This window comes from Salvelinus fontinalis, chromosome 7 (assembly GCF_029448725.1).
Source record: "Salvelinus fontinalis isolate EN_2023a chromosome 7, ASM2944872v1, whole genome shotgun sequence".
NCBI lineage: Eukaryota > Metazoa > Chordata > Actinopteri > Salmoniformes > Salmonidae > Salvelinus > Salvelinus fontinalis.
Window position 1 is genome coordinate 14855605 of NC_074671.1, and position 22835 is coordinate 14878439.

General features: G+C 42.7%; 1 protein-coding gene across 5 annotated transcripts in view; it reads right to left on the minus strand.

The window, feature by feature from the left end:
- Nucleotides 1-10798, minus strand: part of LOC129859029 (protein AF-10-like) — an 88650-nt gene extending 77852 nt beyond the window's left edge. For 2 of the 5 annotated variants that reach the window (XM_055928343.1, XM_055928342.1), the window contains exon 1: nt 10410-10797. In XM_055928343.1, the coding sequence (XP_055784318.1) occupies nt 10410-10572 (163 nt within the window). In that variant the 5' untranslated portion in view covers nt 10573-10797. Of the gene's footprint in view, nt 1-10409 lie in introns of all 5 variants that reach the window. The other 3 variants (XM_055928346.1, XM_055928345.1, XM_055928347.1) reach the window with 3 other exon arrangements.
- Between the last annotated feature and the right edge of the window lie 12037 nt (nt 10799-22835).

Sequence of the window (22835 nt, forward strand, 5' to 3'; positions counted from 1 at the left end):
ACGATGCCATAGCAGCACGTTGCAGAGAGGACAACACTGGGTTAATACCACACACCACGATGCCATAGCAGCACGCTGCAGAGAGGACAACACTGGGTTAATACCACACACCACGATGCCATAGCAGCACTCTGCAGAGAGGACAGCACTGGGTTAATACCACACACCACGATGCCATAGCAGCACGTTGCAGAGAGGACAGTACTGGGTTAATACCACACACCACGATGCCATAGCAGCACTCTGCAGAGAGGACAGTACTGGGTTAATACCACACACCACGATGCCATAGCAGCACTCTGCAGAGAGGACAGTACTGGGTTAATACCACACACCACGATGCCATAGCAGCACGTTGCAGAGAGGACAGTACTGGGTTAATACCACACACCACGATGCCATAGCAGCACGTTGCAGAGAGGACAGTACTGGGTTAATACCACACACCACGATGCCATAGCAGCACGCTGCAGAGAGGACAGTACTGGGTTAATACCACACACCACGATGCCATAGCAGCACGTTGCAGAGAGGACAACACTGGGTTAAAACCACACACCACGATGCCATTGCAGCACGTTGCAGAGAGGACAACACTGGGTTAATACCACACACCACGATGCCATAGCAGCACGCTGCAGAGAGGACAACACTGGGTTAATACCACACACCACGATGCCATAGCAGCACTCTGCAGAGAGGACAGTACTGGGTTAATACCACACACCACGATGCCATAGCAGCACTCTGCAGAGAGGACAGTACTGGGTTAATACCACACACCACGATGCCATAGCAGCACTCTGCAGAGAGGACAGTACTGGGTTAATACCACACACCACGATGCCATAGCAGCACTCTGCAGAGAGGACAGTACTGGGTTAATACCACACACCACGATGCCATAGCAGCACTCTGCAGAGAGGACAGTACTGGGTTAATACCACACACCACGATGCCATAGCAGCACGTTGCAGAGAGGACAGTACTGGGTTAATACCACACACCACGATGCCATAGCAGCACGTTGCAGAGAGGACAGTACTGGGTTAATACCACACACCACGATGCCATAGCAGCACTCTGCAGAGAGGACAGTACTGGGTTAATACCACACACCACGATGCCATAGCAGCACGTTGCAGAGAGGACAACACTGGGTTAAAACCACACACCACGATGCCATTGCAGCACGTTGCAGAGAGGACAACACTGGGTTAATACCACACACCACGATGCCATAGCAGCACTCTGCAGAGAGGACAGTACTGGGTTAATACCACACACCACGATGCCATAGCAGCACTCTGCAGAGAGGACAGTACTGGGTTAATACCACACACCACGATGCCATAGCAGCACGTTGCAGAGAGGACAGTACTGGGTTAATACCACACACCACGATGCCATAGCAGCACTCTGCAGAGAGGACAGTACTGGGTTAATACCACACACCACGATGCCATAGCAGCACGCTGCAGAGAGGACAACACTGGGTTAATACCACACACCACGATGCCATAGCAGCACTCTGCAGAGAGGACAGTACTGGGTTAATACCACACACCACGATGCCATAGCAGCACTCTGCAGAGAGGACAGTACTGGGTTAATACCACACACCACGATGCCATAGCAGCACTCTGCAGAGAGGACAGTACTGGGTTAATACCACACACCACGATGCCATAGCAGCACTCTGCAGAGAGGACAGTACTGGGTTAATACCACACACCACGATGCCATAGCAGCACGCTGCAGAGAGGACAGTACTGGGTTAATACCACACACCACGATGCCATAGCAGCACTCTGCAGAGAGGACAGTACTGGGTTAATACCACACACCACGATGCCATAGCAGCACTCTGCAGAGAGGACAGTACTGGGTTAATACCACACACCACGATGCCATTGCAGCACTCTGCAGAGAGGACAGTACTGGGTTAATACCACACACCACGATGCCATAGCAGCACTCTGCAGAGAGGACAGCACTGGGTTAATACCACACACCACGATGCCATAGCAGCACTCTGCAGAGAGGACAGTACTGGGTTAATACCACACACCACGATGCCATAGCAGCACGTTGCAGAGAGGACAACACTGGGTTAATACCACACACCGCGATGCCATAGCAGCACTCTGCAGAGAGGACAGCACTGGGTTAATACCACACACCACGATGCCATAGCAGCACTCTGCAGAGAGGACAGCACTGGGTTAATACCACACACCACGATGCCATAGCAGCACGTTGCAGAGAGGACAGTACTGGGTTAATACCACACACCACGATGCCATAGCAGCACTCTGCAGAGAGGACAGTACTGGGTTAATACCACACACCACGATGCCATAGCAGCACTCTGCAGAGAGGACAACACTGGGTTAATACCACACACCACGATGCCATAGCAGCACTCTGCAGAGAGGACAGTACTGGGTTAATACCACACACCACGATGCCATAGCAGCACTCTGCAGAGAGGACAGTACTGGGTTAATACCACACACCACGATGCCATAGCAGCACTCTGCAGAGAGGACAGTACTGGGTTAATACCACACACCACGATGCCATAGCAGCACGTTGCAGAGAGGACAACACTGGGTTAATACCACACACCACGATGCCATTGCAGCACTCTGCAGAGAGGACAGTACTGGGTTAATACCACACACCACGATGCCATTGCAGCACTCTGCAGAGAGGACAGTACTGGGTTAATACCACACACCACGATGCCATAGCAGCACGCTGCAGAGAGGACAGTACTGGGTTAATACCACACACCACGATGCCATAGCAGCACGTTGCAGAGAGGACAGTACTGGGTTAATACCACACACCACGATGCCATAGCAGCACGCTGCAGAGAGGACAGCACTGGGTTAATACCACACACCACGATGCCATAGCAGCACGTTGCAGAGAGGACAACACTGGGTTAATACCACACACCACGATGCCATAGCAGCACTCTGCAGAGAGGACAGTACTGGGTTAATACCACACACCACGATGCCATAGCAGCACGCTGCAGAGAGGACAGTACTGGGTTAATACCACACACCACGATGCCATAGCAGCACGTTGCAGAGAGGACAACACTGGGTTAATACCACACACCACGATGCCATAGCAGCACGTTGCAGAGAGGACAGTACTGGGTTAATACCACACACCACGATGCCATAGCAGCACGTTGCAGAGAGGACAGTACTAGGTTATTAAAAGGCAGGGATGCAAACTGGTGAGGGTCCAAAAAATATGTGCATGGAAACACGCAAAAAAACAGTATAAACTGCAGGAAAATGTGCCTATTTGCAGAGTGCGGTTGTCACATGACCAACATTCTGCTAACGACATGACACCAGGCCAAGTATCACCAGACTGAGCGGTATCACCATACCGAGCAGTATCACCACGATACCGAGTAACACCACGATACCGAGTGATACCGAGTATCACCACGATACCGAGTGATACCGAGTATCACCACGATACCGAGTAACACCACGATACCGAGTAACACCACGATACCGAGTATCACCACGATACCGAGTAACACCACGATACCGACTAACACCACGATACCGACTAACACCGCGATACCGGGTATCACCGCGATACCGAGTATCACCGCGATACCGACTAACACCATGATACCGAGTATCACCACGATACCGAGTATCACCACGATACCGAGTATCACCACGATACCGACTAACACCACGATACCGACTAACACCACGATACCGAGTATCACCACGATACCGAGTAACACCACGATACCGACTAACACCACGAGTATCACCACGATACCGAGTATCACAACGTTACCGACTAACACCACGATACCGACTAACACCACGATACCGAGTATCACCACGATACCGAGTAACACCACGATACCGAGTAACACCACGATACCGAGTATCACCACGATACCGAGTAACACCACGATACCGAGTAACACCACGATACCGAGTAACACCACGATACCACTGGGTTTAGTCAAATTTTGCCCTCAAAGTATTCATACCCCTTGAATTATTCCACGTTGCTGTGTTACAGCCTGAATTAAAAATGGATTCAATTGATGTTATTTCTCACCCATCTACACACAATACCCCATAATTAAAAAGTTCAAACGTATTATTAGAACATTTTGCTAATTTATTGAAAATTAAATATATAAATATCTAATTTACATAAGTTTTCACACCCCTGAGTCAATAAATGTTTGAATCACCTTTGGCAGCAATTAACTTTGCACATCTGGCCAACCTGGATTGTACACTATTCATACATTATTCTTCCCAAAATGTCCTTGATCTCTGTCAAGTTGATTGTTGATAATTGCTAGACAGCCATATTCAAGTCTTCAAGTCATAGATATTCAAGCCAATTTAAGTCAAAACTGTAACTAAGCCACTCTGAACATTCAACGTCGTCTTGGTAAGCCATTCCAGAGTATATTATCTGGCCTTATGTTTTAGGTTATTGTCCTGCTAAAAGGTAAATGTCTCTCTCAGTGTCTGTTGGAAAGCAGACTGAACCAGGATTTCCTCTAGGATTTTGCCTGTGCTTAGCTCTAGATTCTGTTTTTTTATCCTAAAAATCTCCCTAGTCCTTGCCAATGACAAGCATACCCATAACATGATGCAGCCACCACCATGCTTGAAAATGTGGAGAGTGGTACTCAGTGATGTGTTGTGAGGGCATTGCCCCAAACATAACGCTTGTATTCAGGACATGAAATTATTTCTTAGAATTTTTTTTTGCAGTTTTACTTTAGTGCCTTATTGCAAACAGGATCCATGTTTTGGAAAAGAAAAATATCCGTATAGGCTTCCTTCTTCTCAATCTGTCATTTAGGTTAGTATTGTGGAGTAACTACAATGTTGTTGATCCAAGTTCTCTCATATCACAGCCATTAAACTATGTAACTTTTTTAAAGTCACCATTGGCTTTATGGTGAAAGCTGAAACATGAGCGGTTTCCTTCCTCTCCGGCAACTGAGATAGGAAATATGCCAAACTCATCTTTGTAGTGACTGGGCGTATTGATACACCATCTAAATTGTAATTAATAACTTCACCATGCTCAAATTGATATTCAATGTCTGAGATTATATACACTGCTCAAAAAAATAAAGGGAACACTTAAACAACACAATGTAACTCCAAGTCAATCACACTTCTGTGAAATCAAACTGTCCACATAGGAAGCAACACTGATTGACAATAAATTTCACATGCTGTTGTGCAAATGGAATAGACAAAAGGTGGAAATTATAGGCAATTAGTAAGACACCCCCAAAAAAGGAATGGTTCTGCAGGTGGTGACCACACACCACTTCTCAGTTCCTATGCTTCCTGGCTGATGTTTTGGTCACTTTTGAATGCTGGCGGTGCTTTCACTCTAGTGGTAGCATGAGACGGAGTCTACAACCCACACAAGTGGCTCAGGTAGTGCAGTTCATCCAGGATGGCACATCAACGCGAGCTGTGGCAAAAAGGTTTGTTGTGTCTGTCAGCGTAGTGTCCAGAGCATGGAGGCGCTACCAGGAGACAGGCCAGTACATCAGGAGCCGTGGAGGAGGCCGTAGGAGGGCAACAACCCAGCAGCAGGACCGCTACCTCCGCCTTTGTGCAAGGAGGTGCACTGCCAAAGCCTTGCAAAATGACCTCCAGCAGGCCACAAATGTGCATGTGTCAGCATATGGTCTCACAAGGGGTCTGAGGATCTCATCTCGGTACCTAATGGCAGTCAGGCTACCTCTGGCGAGCACATGGAGGGCTGTGCGGCCCCACAAAGAAATGCCACCCCACACCATGACTGACCCACCGCCAAACCGGTCATGCTGGAGGATGTTGCAGGCAGCAGAACGTTCTCCACGGCGTCTCCAGACTCTGTCACGTCTGTCACGTGCTCAGTGTGAACCTGCTTTTATCTGTGAAGAGCACAGGGCGCCAGTGGCGAATTTGCCAATCTTGGTGTTCTCTGGCAAATGCCAAACGTCCTGCACGGTGTTGGGCTGTAAGCACAACCCCCACCTGTGGACGTCGGGCCCTCATACCACCCTCATGGAGTCTGTTTCTGACCGTTTGAGCAGACACATGCACATTTGTGGCCTGCTGGAGGTCATTTTGCAGGGCTCTAGCAGTGCACATCCTTGCACAAAGGCGGAGGTAGCGGTCCTGCTGCTGGGTTGTTGCCCTCCTACGGCCTCCTCCACGTCTCCTGATGTACTGGCCTGTCTCCTGGTAGCGCCTCCATGCTCTGGACACTACGCTGACAGACACAACAAACCTTTTTGCCACAACTCGCATTGATGTGCCATCCTGGATGAACTGCACTACCTGAGCCACTTGTGTGGGTTGTAGACTCCGTCTCATGCTACCACTAGAGTGAAAGCACCGCCAGCATTCAAAAGTGACCAAAACATCAGCCAGGAAGCATAGGAACTGAGAAGTGGTGTGTGGTCACCACCTGCAGAACCATTCCTTTTTTGGGGGTGTCTTACTAATTGCCTATAATTTCCACCTTTTGTCTATTCCATTTGCACAACAGCATGTGACATTTTTTGTCAATCAGTGTTGCTTCCTAAGTGGACAGTTTGATTTCACAGAAGTGTGATTGACTTGGAGTTACATTGTGTTGTTTAAGTGTTCCCTTTATTTTTTTGAGCAGTGTATATATATATTGATAGATGAAAATAGAATTTTTAAATATATATATATATATATATAATATTTATATATATTTAAAAATTCTATTTTCTTCTCCTTTTTTTACCCATCTATCAATAGGTGCCCTTCTTTGCAAGGCATTGGAAAACCTCACTGGCCTTTGGTTGAATCTGTGTTTGAAATTCACTGCTCGACTGAGGGACCTTACAGATCATTGTATTTGCATTTTACATTTACATTTTAGTCGTTAAGCACAGACTCTTATTCAGAGCGACTTACATTTTCATACTTTTTCGTACTGGTTCAACGTGGGAATCGAACCCACAACCCTGGTCACATGGGGTATTTGTGTGGTACAGAGATGAGGTAATCATTAAGAAAAATAATGTTAGGGCCTCCCGAGTGGCGCAGCGGTCTAAGGCACTGCATCGCAGTCCTGTGTCGCAGCCGTCCACGACCGAGAGACCCATGAGGAGGCGCACAATTGGCCCGGCGTTATCCGGGTTAGGGGAGGGTTTCGCCGTCCGGGTTGTCCTTTTCCCATCGCGCTCTAGCGACTCCTGTGGCGGGCCAGGCGCAATGCAAGCTGACACGGTCATCAAGTACAGTGTTTCCTCCGACACATTAGTGCGGCTGGCTTCTGGGTTAGGCGAGAAGTGTCAAGAAGCAGCGCAGCTTGGCGGGGTTGTGTTTGAGGATGCATGGCTCTCGACCTTCGCCTCTCCCGTCCGTACGGGGGTTGCATCGATGGGACAAGACTAACTACCAATTTGATATCATGAAAAAGGGGTATAAAAAATATATATATATATGGGTAGAACGTATTTAGGCTTACCATAACAAAGGGGTTGAATACTTATTGACTCAAGACATTACAGCTTCTCATTTTTAATGAATATGTAAACATTTTGAAATCCATATTTCCTCTTTGACATTATGGAGTATTGTGTGTAGGCCAGTGACACAACATCTCAATTTAATCCATTTTAAATTCAGGCTGTAACACAACAAAATATGGCAAAAGTCAAGGGGTGGTGTGAATACTTTCTGCACAAAAAAACTGTCCCTGATAGCCACACCTCTACTCAATACAACACATTGAATTTAACATCACACTTTCTACTGTATAATAGAAAAGGCTACTGCAGAAAAGATCTGATCTGCTCATATCAAAAGGCCTACCGGTGATTGGGCAGGAGGAATATTTAATGCATAATGATCTGCATGTTCATTGTGGCAGTAAGGACCTATATGAAACCATCTTTAACCTACTATTCAGATAGCCTACAGACTCTCCCTTACTCACACACACACTCTTGCTCACTAACTTATTCCCTCTCCCACACACACCACTCTCTAATTATCTCACATACACACAGCTCTCCCAAAAGTTAGGCACCAAACAAAAATGTAAGGATCACCAGAAAAAGCTAGTCATTTTTTATTCAGGTTTAGCTTAGAATTACATTGATTAGGCATATGCATCAAAACTTTGGAGCATCTCTTTGAATTGGCTATCTATCCCATTTCAGTTCTCCCATTGCATAGCCATGTTGGTTGCTAGCTAGCCAGGTAACATGACTAAACAAGGTTAGTTTGTTATAGAACCAAAAACTCATGGCCCAAGACATAGTTTATACAACTAAATAAAAATATATATTCGCACTTCTCTTTTATAACTCAATGGATAGTTATTTTACAGATCTTCATGATTTACCTGGATTACCTATTTCAAGATCAAAACAGGGAATAGTGCAAATGGTGCCAGATCTGGCTGACACCTCCAGAGGTGGACATTGATGTATTGTGTCCTGGTAGACCGTGCTACAACGGTAAATCACTTGACATAACATGGACGTTTTTAATAAAGACATGTTATAGGCAGGAAACATATATATATATATAGATATTTTTTAATGGCATGGTACTAGATGAACGTGTCCGATAAATAAATAAAAAACTCTTTGCTTTCTGTTTGTAAACATTTTGCAACAGACTGCCAATGTACCAGCCCGGTGCTCTACTGAACATAACCCAGGTGTAGCCTATACACCAAGCTCATGGGAGTATTTCCCCTATTGACACTAAATCGTGGTCACCACTGAGTCTGAACATGCTGCCCTCCAGATACCTCTGCCGTCCTCTCAGATTATCTCACATCTGACTGACTCACGTAATCCACTTTAATGAACAGAGATGATCCACTGACGATAAAAAGGGTATTGTTATGCTGTCTATTGTTGGGGACAGAGGGGTCAGTTACAACGGCGTCAGTGTGTTGATTAGCTATTGATTAATTCACATGTAAAACATATAGGCTGTGTTTAATAACATGTACAAATAGGTGTGTTTAGTTTATGTATGTTTTGGGGCGGCAGGTAGCCTAGTGGTTAGAGAGTTGGACTAGTAACCGAAAGGCTGCAAGATCAAATCCCCGAGCTGACAAGGTAAAAGTCTGTCGTTCTGCATTTGAACAAGGCTTTTAAACCACTGTTCCTAGACCGTCATTGAAAATGAGAACTTGTTCTTAACTGACTTGCCTAGTTAAATAAAGGATAAAAATAATAATAATATTTTTTTCTGTAATGTCTTTTTCGTTATGTGTCGGACCCCAGGAAGACTACCTGTGGCTAGCTAATGGGGATCCCAATCAGATCTAAATATGTGTATGAAGACATATATTCAATCACATGACAACATCAACAATAAAAAATACAATTACTGGGCAGTTTTTCTGTCTCACAAAGCCAAAATCACCAATATTGACTGTGTCGACTGGATACCTAGTTCTGATTGTGACTTTGTCAACAGAATCTGAGTGACGTTGACATTGTTGTTTGGGTCAGTGTATTACAGACAAACTTGGTACACAGGTTCATTCTGTCAAACTCAGTAGATAGCTAACAATATTTTGACAACATACTGTAGCTAGCTAACTACTTCACCACGTGGCACTGTTGTTTACAAAACGTATCTAGCAATACATTGGGGAAATAATGTGATTTGCTTGCGGGAAATCATTACGGATAAAACGTTAACTAGTGTGGTAAGACAAATTAAGTAACATGTTAACGTTAGTTAGCTAGTTTGAGCTATGCAATGCCATTTCAACGAATTGTATAGCCAGGCTACACAGCCAATGTTAACAACTACAGAAATCCTTCCTAGCAGATTGTAACGGGCTAACGTTCATGTGATGGCCCATTAGCCTTACATGGTAGGTGACGTTACTGTTTCGCGTAGCAGAATTTTCGACCAACCTGAACTTGGCAATACTGTACTATCTTCGTTCTCGATTTGACCAAACATGTATCAAACAGTACATATCCGTAACGGCTAATGGAGCATCACATTAGCCTGTTACAAGCTGTTAGCTATAAAAATACTACCCATCTAGCTAGTTAACGTTAGTTAGCTAGTTACCTTAGCCAACTTCATACCTACTAGATAGGAAAGCTAACTGGCTAGGTAGATCATGACAAACGCGCAAACAGTCGATTGGATATAACTAGCTAACGTTACAGTAACTAGCTATAACCTTGCTTATTAGCTATTGTACCTAGCAAAATGAGTTCGCATAGCTAGCTAACGTTACTAGCTAGCTTCCTGGCAGACCATCAACCGCGCTACCTAGCCTGAGCTAGTTATCGGGTGTTCGTCAAGCAAATTCCATGTTTAATGTTTTGGATTTTATCCAGTGTTTACCTTGATGGACTGCAACATTGCAGCCGTGACCGTCACAGTATACTAGAGGGTTTTCTGCCCAGCCTCTCTCGTCTGAGCACACGCAGCAACCTCCAATCATCTCCTTCATATTATTCGCCAAGAAGTCGTTGTCCGCTGCCAGGCACAGCTCGCCGGAGACCATTTACGGAGAAAGTGGACATACGAAGACAACAAAGATGCGCCGAAACCTTTGCAGAAGTTCCTCATCTACCCAGTGTGACAGCGCTTTAGGTCTCACTTGGTCGAAAGATCATGTTTTAGTCGTGTTTACATTCCGTTTTGACACCGTATTTTTTCCACTTTAGTGAAGGCTACACACATCGCGAGCAAGATGAAGCGGCCCGTCGGGAAGTGGAAGTGCGTAAGCACGCACGGCGCGTGACAAGTCAGAAAGGATGGATACGATTTGCTCAGAGAGTGTTACCAATGTGCACGGCGCCATTTTGGTTCCAAATGGCCTTTTAAAACGAATGTGTTGTGAAGGAAACTGCTTGGAAACTTTGTAACAGTACAATGCTTGGTTGTTACAAATGACGATTGACTATTGTCAACATTGTATACATCAACATGAGTTATTTACAAATATGAATTAAGTTATTATAACAAAAACATGAATGAATATTACTCCATTGTTTATGTAGGCTGTTGTTGTCATCTGAGACTTTGTAAATAGCCTTTAGATGTAGCCAAGGTCTATTTAAAGTCATATTTAGAAAACCTAGACATCATTTTGCTCTCAAAGAATATACTGTCATTTATTGAGCACTAGGACATTGTAACTACGGAAATAAATGCTATTTGCATATGAAAATGTCATGGTTCCACACTATAGTAGCCTATGCACATCTGACAGTGTGCCTTTACATTAGGCCTAAATAAAACATAGACTTGTCTGTTTGTGCCACTGTCATTGCCTTTCAATGTCATTTCACTCTCTTTTTCCCTCTCTCTCTCTCTCTCTCTCTCTCTGTGTGGGGGGGGGGGGGGTGAATGTGTGTGTGTGTGTGTGTGTGTGTGTGTGTGTGTGTGTGTGTGTGTGTGTGTGTGTGTGTGTGTGTGTGTGTGTGTGTGTGTGTGTGTGTGTGTGTGTGTGTGTGTGTGTGTGTGAGTGTGTGTGTGAGTGTGTTGCAAAATGGAATAAGGAATAGGCCATGTGAGAGAAATGTGTGTGGAATTACTCTGGCGTTCGGAAGAGTATTACTCTCAAACATTGTTGCTTGAATTTTCAGTTAGAGAAAAACTTGGAAGGCTATATAAGCCCAGCTACATACACCATGAATGGAGCTGAAATAATCTATACTCTGAATTGTGGATATTTATTTTACTTATTTATTTACTTGGTTTTTATTTATCTTTTCTAACGCCTATGCCTATGACACTTGTGTTGTCTTTAATTAGTGAAACACTCAACAGTTAGATTATGAGCTAAATTAAATCCGAAATAACCTATTAACTGTTATCTTTAAAGAACACATCTGGGCATATCAAATTAAGACTTGTTTTTGCAATTTTGACTTATATTAATGAACTCAATAAATTGCTTCCACTTTACACAATAAATGAAAACGTGAAATGCAAAAGCACGCATCTAAATAAAATTGCACTTCACTTTTGTTTTAAAACCTTGTAATGACATAATCTTGGTTGAATCATTCAGAGAAGCTGCACTCTGCAACATGCAACATCCATGGGTTTATTCTGCAAGCGCATCTGCCAGCCGCTTGCGTCACTGTCTGCGAGCCCTCAGAAGTCTCCCGCTCCCTCCCGGTTTGGTTTCCAGAGAAACGTAATGACTTGCCAATAATGCGCGAGAGCACACGAGCGTCCTCCGTGTAATATGGAGAGCGAGATGTCCCCGGGAGGGGCTCCCTATTGTTGGCTTTAATTTCAAATTGCTCAAATGCTCCAGTCCACAAGGCACCGCAAAAAAACAAGGATAAAAAGGGGAAGAGGGGGAAAGAAAAAAGGAAACACATGGAGTTGTGTGTGGCAGGGGAAAACCTATTAGAGTTGGCGAGAACAAAGGAGGCGGGGGGGGGGGGGGGCAGCTGTCGGAGGGTTGGAGGCTACTGAAACACTGAAATAGCAAATTATTTTTACAACTTGCACTTGATTAAAGTCTAAGTCTGCCCGTACATGTGCTCTCTTCGTGCTCAAAGAAAAGAGGGCCCGTGCATTGGCGAGATAAAATTACCTCTGCGCTGCTTCCTATTAAAATGTAGTGCCTCTATAACGGATTTACTAATGGAAACTACGGAGGTAATTTGTAGGCTTCCTTTTAGAGTGACGTGCACTGCTGAAAGGGGTCAGTGTCAAATATATAGGAAGAAAACTCATATAGGCCTATAACAAACATAGGTCTAATATATCACATAGGCATGGTAATAACCAATGTTGCACAAAATAGTAGGCTAACCTTAGGCCAATGTAGCATGCACATATGAAATTAGGTTGTGGAATTTCTTAGGCCTATAGCCTATAGGCTAATCCACTGCACAACATTGCAGTTACTTTTGGTCATGAGCCTATACAACTCAATAACTTTGGTAGCCTACTCAATTGAACTGTGAATATCCTCAATATTTAAAATTCCTAACTTGGAAATATTGGCTATATTTTGGAAATTATTTTTCAATGTATTTTAGAAAATAGCCAACTGAACTGTAATATCTTCTTGCATCAACATCATATGAACTCCCTCACAACTTGTAAAATGTATTTGGGTGTTCCACAGCTTATATGACATGTTGTTTGTTGTGGACATGGTTGGCGTTTGGGATGTTTGGGGGTTGAGCTTGTGAGCAGAGCTGATGACTGATTCATGAGACTTGCCGACAATAGGTAGCCTCTCTCATGTTTCGCCCTGACCTGCCCAATTTTATCTCCACTGATGTAGTAGGCCTACACTTTAACGGTTAAATAGAGTGAGAGAGATATGTTAACATATGTTTCCCATGCCAATAAATCCATTGAATTGAATTGAATTGAATTGAGAAAGAGAGAGAGTGTGTGTGTATATGTGTGTGTGAGAGAGAGAACTTCTGTGAGTGTACTGTTAATTTTTGTTGTTCATTTCAATTTTGTTTATTATCTACTTCACTTGCTTTGGCAATGTTAACATGTGTTTCCCATGCCAATAAAGCCCTTAAATTGAATCGAAATTGAGAGAGAGAGAGAGAGAGAGAGAAAGAGAGAGAGAGAGAGAGAGAGAGAGAGAGAGAGAGAGAGAGAGAGAGAGAGAGAGAGAGAGAGAGAGAGAGAGCGAGAGAGAGAGAGAAAGAGAAAGAGAGCGAGAGACATTTCTGCATCTGAAAAACGGTCCTTCCCGTCAGTATTTTCTGTCAATCAGTGCCACTCGGATCCAAAGTCAGATAAAAGTTTGAAAACTATTGTTGTTGATATCTTGGATCTAATATCAGATGTTATATATTTCTCGTTCAAGTTGTGCACGTTTAGAATATTATTTATGAAGGCTATAGTATTTGTCAGGGTCAGGAATTTCTTGTTTAGAAAATCGACAGCATAGCAGAAACAGTTGTCCTGACTCCAAACTGCTGCCCCTGCCCCTGACAACGTGAAATGTAACCCTTTTCATTGGAGAAAAACTCTAAACGAATTTACCCCATTCACTCCAAAACAATGCCACTAAAAATAAAGGTTCTTCTTTGTGTTTACACTTGGCCTATATGTTTTTACCCGAATTAAGTCAACCACATAATTATAGCTTTCCTGTCTTTGTCTTTACACACCCCTTTTGTATCGCTTGTTACATTTCATTAACTGTACCTCTTGGGCTTATGCTCAATGACTGGGGTAAATAGTTAGAAGCCTAAATATTTTTTTCAGCTTAGAAATGTACAATATCAGTTGTCAGTGACAAAAGAAAAAACACTTCTAATAAAGTGTTTAATGTTGTGTGAAAGAAATTGGGAAATCAGAAAATAATAAATATGCATTTTGATAGGCTACTTTCAACGTGTATTTTAATTGGACAGCGTTTGGTAGGCTGCTTTCAACGTATATTTTAATTGGACAGCGTTTGGTAGGCTGCTTTCAACGTGTATTGTAATTGGACAGCGTTTGGTAGGCTGCTTTCAACGTGTATTGTAATTGGACAGCGTTTGGTAGGCTGCTTTCAACGTGTATTTTAATTGGACATCGTTTGGTAGGCTGCTTTCAACGTGTATTGTAATTGGACAGCGTTTGGTAGGCTGCTTTCAACGTGTATTGTAATTGGACATCGTTTGGTAGGCTGCTTTCAACGTGTATTGTAATTGGACAGCGTTTGGTAGGCTGCTTCAACGTGTATTGTAATTGGACAGCGTTTGGTAGGCTGCTTTCAACGTGTATTGTAATTGGACAGCGTTTGGTAGGCTGCTTTCAACGTGTATTGTAATTGGACAGCGTTCGGAAACCAGCACTGGGTGTTTATATGGATGTGCATACCGCTCCACTAAAGGCATTTGGAAAACACAATTTACTACCAATGAGTTGTTGTATTAATTATGTCCTCCTGTCCTCACACTTTGTCTTCTACTTCAGACAAATGATAGCCAACGGTATCTGGCAGCATTCTGTTCAGTCGAGAGATTGGTTATTAGCACGGGCAAAGACCATAGGCTACATTAAACCAACATTACATGACTGCGTGGCTGTCCTGTTTCATACGACACTCATGGTGATGGGGGTTGGCTTGCATGCGGCCTGGAGGCCTATGGGCTGTGGGGATTAAGTGGGAAACCCGAAGGCTAAACAGAGTAAAGACCTATAGACAAGCTTCCACACCGTGGAATAGGAAGGAACAGGTTTGCAAAACAATTGTGTAATCGAACTCTAAATAAGGAAATACGCTACGTTGCATCTATATTTATAAAATATTATAAAAAATTACCAACCCCAAAAAGTGAATAGATTTTTTATATTTTTGTTTAATATTGAGCAAATAATTGGTCTATTTAATGTCTAGGCTATGTCACATTTCGTACAATTAGGTCCCATGCAGGCAAATTTTTACAACTTTCACACTGTTGATGTGGGAAACCTCTCTAGTTGAGAAGTAAAACAAAACTGTGGATGGGCAATCGGATCTACACATGGGGAGACTTACCCTGAACCAGATAACCTGGAAGGTAAACCAGGTTGAGATGTGAGAAACAACTCCACCAACTCTAAGGTCTACTGCACGTCTCTCTCTCTCTCTCTCTCTCTTTTTTTTTTTTTAAACAATTCAATTTAAGGTCTTTATTGGCAAGGGAAACATATGTTAACATTGCCAAAGCAAGTGAAATATATAATTAACAAAAGTGAAATAAACAATAACATTTTTTACAGTAAACATAACATTACAAAAGTTCCAAAAGAATAAAGACATTTCAAATGTCAAATTATTTCTAAATACCGTGTTGTAATGACGTGCAAATAGTTCAAGTACAAAAGGGAAAATAAATAAACATAAATATAGGTTGTATTTACAATGGTGCTTGTTCTTCACTGGTTGCCCTTTTCTTGTCGCAACAGGTCACAAATCTTTCTGCCATCTCTCTCTCTCTCTCTCTCCATTTAACCGTTAACGTGTATTAAATTCAAAGGGCTTTATTGGCATGCGAAACATATATTTACATTGCCAAAGCAACTGATATAGATAATAAACAAAAGTGACATAAACAATAAAAAATTAACTCACAAAAGTTCCAAAGGAATAGAGACATTTCAAGTGTCATATTATGGCTATAGTGTTGTAACGCTAAGGAAGCACCTGAGAGAGACGAGAGCTTTTCTTTCTCTTCCGGGGGAGGGGAGAGGAGACCGTGGGACAGCGGGGGAGGAGCGGGGGAGGACCATCATCATTAGGAACACTCCTTGAATGAGTTTGGGCGCATTTGCGTTAGGCTCTTCCACCCTCCACAAGTTTCTCTTAATAACAACTATACAATTGATGTATCTGCATTGACAGAGTGGGTTAACAGGTATAGCCATCCCAGCTCCACATTTAGCCTAGTTGGATATACTTTTTCTATGTCACGTTTTAGGGTATATACCTACTTTTCGTCAAGATTCGACGTTTACATTTCGTGTAGCCTGCATTGCGATAGTCAGATTTAGGCAACGTCCCTCTTCCCAGATTTTCTTGTTTCAAGCCTATGTGTTTCCCAAATCATAGTTGACGTGGGTAGAGTAAACATAAACACTACCCGTCTGGTCCTGCCACTACTCTGCAGCCGACCTCGGTGTGTTCTATCCCCGTCAGAATGGCAGAGGAACGTCCCTATATAACCTCAGGCCTGGAGGATTATTTCAGACATTTACATGTCAGTCATTTAGCAGACGCTCTTATCCAGAGGGACTTACAGGAGCAATTATGGTTAAGTGCCTTGCCCAAGGGCACACCGACAGATGTGTCACATAGTTGACTCAGAGATTCGAACCAGCAACCTTTCAGTTACTGTCCCAACGCTCTTAACCACTAGGCTACCTGCCGCTCAATAGGGTCATACACCATCCATACACACAGCACATTTCCTCATGGTAAGACCTATTGGCATCCTTTGGAATTATTTATTGCTTTTATTGATAGACACAACATTTTAGCTAAGCTACATATAGGCTAGCCTATATCTCTGTTCATAAATGACATATAGACAGTGTACATTGTGTGTGCTCTGATTTTATATGTTTCAGATTTTAAAGACATTTGGATGCAACAATTATTTTGTTAAAATGTTACCAAAATAATCGTACAAATGTTAGATCAAATAGTCACATTTTACTTCTACATTTTAAGTAAAATAATCCTGCTGCAATTAAAACTAGATTCCCACTATAGTCCTATATCTATCTCTCCACTGTCAATGAAATACAGAAGCCAGCTATATGTTAATGTCTATATTTGATTGTAATTTATATACAATTATTGCATAGGACTAGGCCTATATTAAATTACATTTTGTATCAAATATACTATTTATTCACTAGGTCACTACCCACTTCATAATTGTAAATAGTGTAATACAGTCCATTATTAATTCCTCTCTTATTACTTAAATTACATGTTATATTTAATTGACTATTTTTATTGTCATTATTGATTAATGTACCGCATTGTTGAGGGAGCTAGCCCAGAAGCATTTCGCTGCACTTTTTATATCTAATGTAAACTCTGTACGTGACGAATAACATTTGATTTGAAATAAATTACTAATTTTAAGTAGCCTAGAATAGCATGATGGAGCTATTAAGCTGTTAGATGTGGTATAAATGATGGGCTTGGACGTAATGAGTGAGTTGCGGTGGTGTTGGCGTGCTGTAACCGAGGCTACATGTTGAGCTTTCCTAAAAACATGAGAAAGTAAAAAACAAGAAATGTACACGAAATGACAACGTGTTTAGGCCTAGTAGCCTTTACACGAAAACTAATTTTTGTGTGAAATGAAACTCCTTCCAAAACTTGTGCCCTACACGAAATGTCAAGGGAATGGGTCATGCTTAGCTCTGACAATAATTCACATTCCACACATCTACAGGAGCAGAGTAGATGCCTCAGACACTACAGTGGCAACAGCCTGCATACCTGTTGGACATGCTTGCTCTCTCCTCTTTTCTACGCTCCTATCCTCTCCTCTCCTTACTGGTGCCTTTCTGGTTGCCTGGAAAGGAGCATTTCCTCTTGCTCTGCTTGTGTAACGCCAAGGCACAGGAAAATACAAGCAGACACAACATGGTGGGCTGCACGGTGGGGTGAGGGGTGAACACAGCCCACCCCACCCCCCAGCTCACACTTCAGGCTCAGGTTGCATGTAAAATCGCATTCTTAGGGGGATCGGACCCAAGGAATTCATTTGTTTTGGCACGGCTAGTGAATTTGAACCGTAAAAAGCATACTCTCCGCAAGTGGTTCGAGCAAGTGTCTCCATTAAACTCAATGCAAAACAAATGACATGGAGCAGGGTGTGGGACAGGGACATGTTTAGTAAAACACCACGAGTTGGGTGTTAGAGAAGCAAGTTGGTTTAAAGGGTTTAAGGTTGTTGGATTTCAGAGTTTGGGTTCTAGTGTGAAGCCCTCCCCACCGCACTTTAAACCACGGCTTTTGCTTTTCCAAAAAAACTACAGAAACATGAACTATAGAGTTATTATTCCATTATTTAATTATGGTTGAAGGATTTCCGTTTTGCGGTGTGGTATTCACACATGGGAAACACACACACACAAACATAGGCCATAATAGAATAGCCTGCCCTCACACCAAAACTGTTTGGGACGTTTTAAAGTCTTGTTCTCAATATTTCCATGTAGGCACACCGTAAGAAAAGATATTGAGATTCAGTCGCAATGATTCGTTTTATCTAGCCAAGTCAACTAAACTTGCCAAATGTATTTAATAAAGTTGAACTATCAAAAACAATGTGTTTACTCAACTTATGAAATCAAGCTAAGAACTACGTGTTTACTCAACATAGAAATTCATAACCAATAAGGCAAATCAACTGAAGCAACATAACAGCAGTGTTGACTGAAATTGTCAAGTTCAGATAACTTGTATTTATTTTCTGGGGATGGGGCTCATTACAATAATAGCCAGCAGTTAATTATACATTTACATTTTGGTAATTTAGCCATTCAATGGAGTTAGATAAACAACCACATGTAAAAAGTAACAAGTAAAACGTTTATTTAACCATTACTGAGAATGCTTTGTAGCTAAAGTGTTCTGTTGGTTGGTTGACATTACTGAGTGCACTGCCAGTTTAGAAACTGGCGAAAAAGCTCGCAATGAGCAGTAGACAGATGGGAACATAAGGTTCTCTACTGAAATCTCTATTATATAATTTCAAAGACTTAGTCGGTTCTGAAATGTGTCCTTTTCTAAGTAGTTGGTTCAACTGTATAGGAAGTTGACAGGACATACAATTTTAAGGCAGCCAGGTTATAAACATTGGTAAGTTAAAACAACTAAAAGTTGTGTTTTTCTGCCTATCAAATACTTGTCCTCTCCACTTGGTCGTTTGTCAAAACAACTTGAGTAGCTTTGTCAGGACAACTAAAAAAAACTAAAAGTGACCAAAAGTATCAAGTTCACTCAACAAGTTATTAAATCCACGTTTGTCATTTCCACTTACTTAGGTTGACGTTAACATGACATTTTAATGCAGCCTGGTAACAAACCTTTGTAAATTGAGTCAACAAATATATTTTTTACAGTGCATAATTTGATATAGAAAACTGCATTTATGTGCATAATGGAACGTCGATGTGTGTTGTGTTATCCTTTCGAGTACACACAAAAGCCTATTCTACTGGCCCATATATATTTGTCAATGTATCACTCTGCATGTATCTCATAAAGACTACCCGAGTGCAACCACATATCCTACTGTAGTCTATAAAGGCCCAGAAAAGTGTAAACGAGAGGGAAACATTACTCTTGTTCTTTGTTCTGCATTGTTTTCCTGGAAGAGCGCGGACATGTGTGTGTGTGTGTGTGTGTGTGTGTGTGTGTGTGTGCGTGTGCGTGAGCGTGCGTGTGCGTGAATGACTGGGTGTGTGTGTCCTCTTACCTTCCACTCGCTGTAATCCGCCAATCTCCTCCATCAAACCTCGCGCTCAGCCATGTCCTCGCCAAAAGCACGCGTGCACATTACAACAAACATATCTATCCGCACGAGTGATGAATGTGCGCCCCGGGAAAGGCACGAGGCTAGTCTACCGGTCGGGCCGCGGTATTCCCCCGGTATTATAGAACCTCCATGTAGCACGCTGCTGTAGCCTCCGCTCTGGAACCCTTCTTGGTGAGTCATTTGCACTCGTCCGGCCGGTTGGGCTAAGCTCAGGGGGAAAGAGAAGAGAGGGACCGAGGGGGCTCCTCTCACAATGGGCCGGAGAAACACAGGCAACATCAGCCGCAACTTCTGAATAGCCTGTAGCAGCTGATGGGAATATCGCTGTTAAATACCGAAGTGCAACACAAAACGAAGAAGCAGCCCAAAAGTTTATCTTATATGCAAACAACGTGTAATGGTACAAATGCGTGCTACATTTAAAAAATAATAATCAAAACGTTGGTTATTCACTCCCAAATACCTAGAGCAAGAAAATACCCAGCTGCAACGGGGAGGCTAAGAGCACAGGGGAATAGCATCGACCATAAACAAACAGGCCTACGCAATCCATTATTTTAGGCTATTAACTTCTTTAAAATGTTGTCCAGTAAATCTAAAAATGATGCGCTGTAGGCTATCACATCTTCTGAAATGAGTCAAATGAAGTTCACAGTAATTTACCTTATTAAACACATAAGCCTAATTATAGGATAATGCATCAAGTGTGTATAGCCTACAACATGAGAAATATATATATATTTACACATTTTAGTCAGCTGGTTGTATGGGTTAGGTAAAGGGTTCAAATGTAGCCAAATAAATACAACAATTACAGTCTACTTTGTCCATTTTTTTAATTGCCCTTTAGGTTGATCCGATGGGCACGTGATATTCACCCAGTTTACATGTACGTGTGTGTGTGTGTGTGTGTGTGTGTGTGTGCGTGCGTTTTGCATCATCACACCGTTTAAATATTTGTTGTATGACATAAAATGCCATGTTTTACTATTGATTAATTCAGGGAACGTCCATAACGTGTAGAAATTCAAGTAAATGTAAGGAATTTGTAGAATATAGAATGACGAGTAGTGGGCTAAAAATCATAGTGTCAATTACTGCACCATTTTTGATACCCCTATAAATTATTCCTCACAGCCCCTGTGAACCTTTATTTTTGTTTTATTCATAAAAGGCTCGTTAACCTTTTGGTTACGACAGAAATGATGGTTATGAGAGCTAAAATCGTTGTGTCCAATCAGACTAGATTTCTGATGTTGTCCTGGAAACCCTGTGATTTGCTCTATGCCTGCATTCCCTCAATGTTGGAGATACAGTGATAAGCAATGACGTAAACTGATTACAGACAGGCTTTTATATGTATGTCTGTCTGGCAACTTCTTCAGGATGAGTGAGAATTGAGATGTTCTGACCGGGGCAGTGATGACGATGAAGATGTCTGTATGACGTATTGATGAAACTATGAACGTAACTATGAACGTTTTTATCAGTGCAAACCACATGATCTATGTGTAGCGAATAATACACATACCGTCCAACCGAATATTAGGCCTATAGGAAACCCGCGGATCACAGCTCTTCTCCCCGGCTCTCCTTGGCCCTCCGTGGCCGGGCAGAGCGTGGGCTACTGAAGATAGGTCGAGCCGTAATCCCCAGGCCTCAGGTTGGTGGAGCTCAGCTAACAGGACCCTTCTCCTTTGTCCATCAGATGGCAAAACTAATATCCACACAGTGCAAACGCTATAGAATAGCCTACTTTTTGCAAGATAACTCGGTTCACTGAATATGGTACAATTGGGAAAAGTAATGATGTGGGCTGGGTTGGATTAGACCTGCCATACACACACACTGGTGAATCGCTATGAAATAAAATGTCATATTTTCAAAAGGACAAATATCTCATACTGCCTCCTATCCCAATTGTGCCGAGCTGTTGGTGTTTCATCTTCGCGTCCGTACACACTTACTACATATAGGTGACACACACACCTCAGGTAAAACCGTGAGCACAACGCGAAATCGTCCCAACGACGATGCGTAAAGTTCAGCATCGATAATAATGTCAGGCCATTTGGCTTCCCGACTCTGCGGCCTGTTGACACCGCTCAGCCCTCCCTCCCAGCAGGGAGTTACAGGCTGGGATGTGCTTCAACTTGTACCTCGCCCTGGATCACAGGCTGCTATGTAAACACACGTAAATTCATGTGCAATAGTCGTTTAGAAGCGGCTAACGACTTGATGATAATATATGTCTCATATAGCACCGTGTGTGTACTGTAACACTGAAGCAGATACGAGCAGTCGGGAAAGGTAGGTTCAATTGTGGATTTCTTTCTGTGGAGGTGAGAGTGGAGTTCTTCCCTTAATAATATGACTGAATCATACATTGAATAGGGTTAATCATCACAATTACAACAACCACTTCGTTGACATTAGTAGCCTATAATAATATAATAACAGAAACAAGCAAATGAATAAATCACTCCCCAGTATTTTCACAAGTAATCGAAGTACATTGGAGCTATGAGTGGAAAAGCACCTAGAGGCTCTCTTTATTGTTATGGAAGATTTAAAACGCAAGAACAGGATGTAGAATTCTAAAGTCCTACCCTCCCTCTGACCCTCTTTCCTTTTCTTACCTCCTCTACAACTTGGCCAAGTATTTATAAACAAAGATTAGGCCTAACCTACCTATGTGGGGAGGAGGTTCGAGTCTTCAAGGGTTAGAGCCTAGCTATGAGCCCCAAAGAGCTGCCATGTCATGGTTTGCATGCTTTCTTTTCGTTCGCGG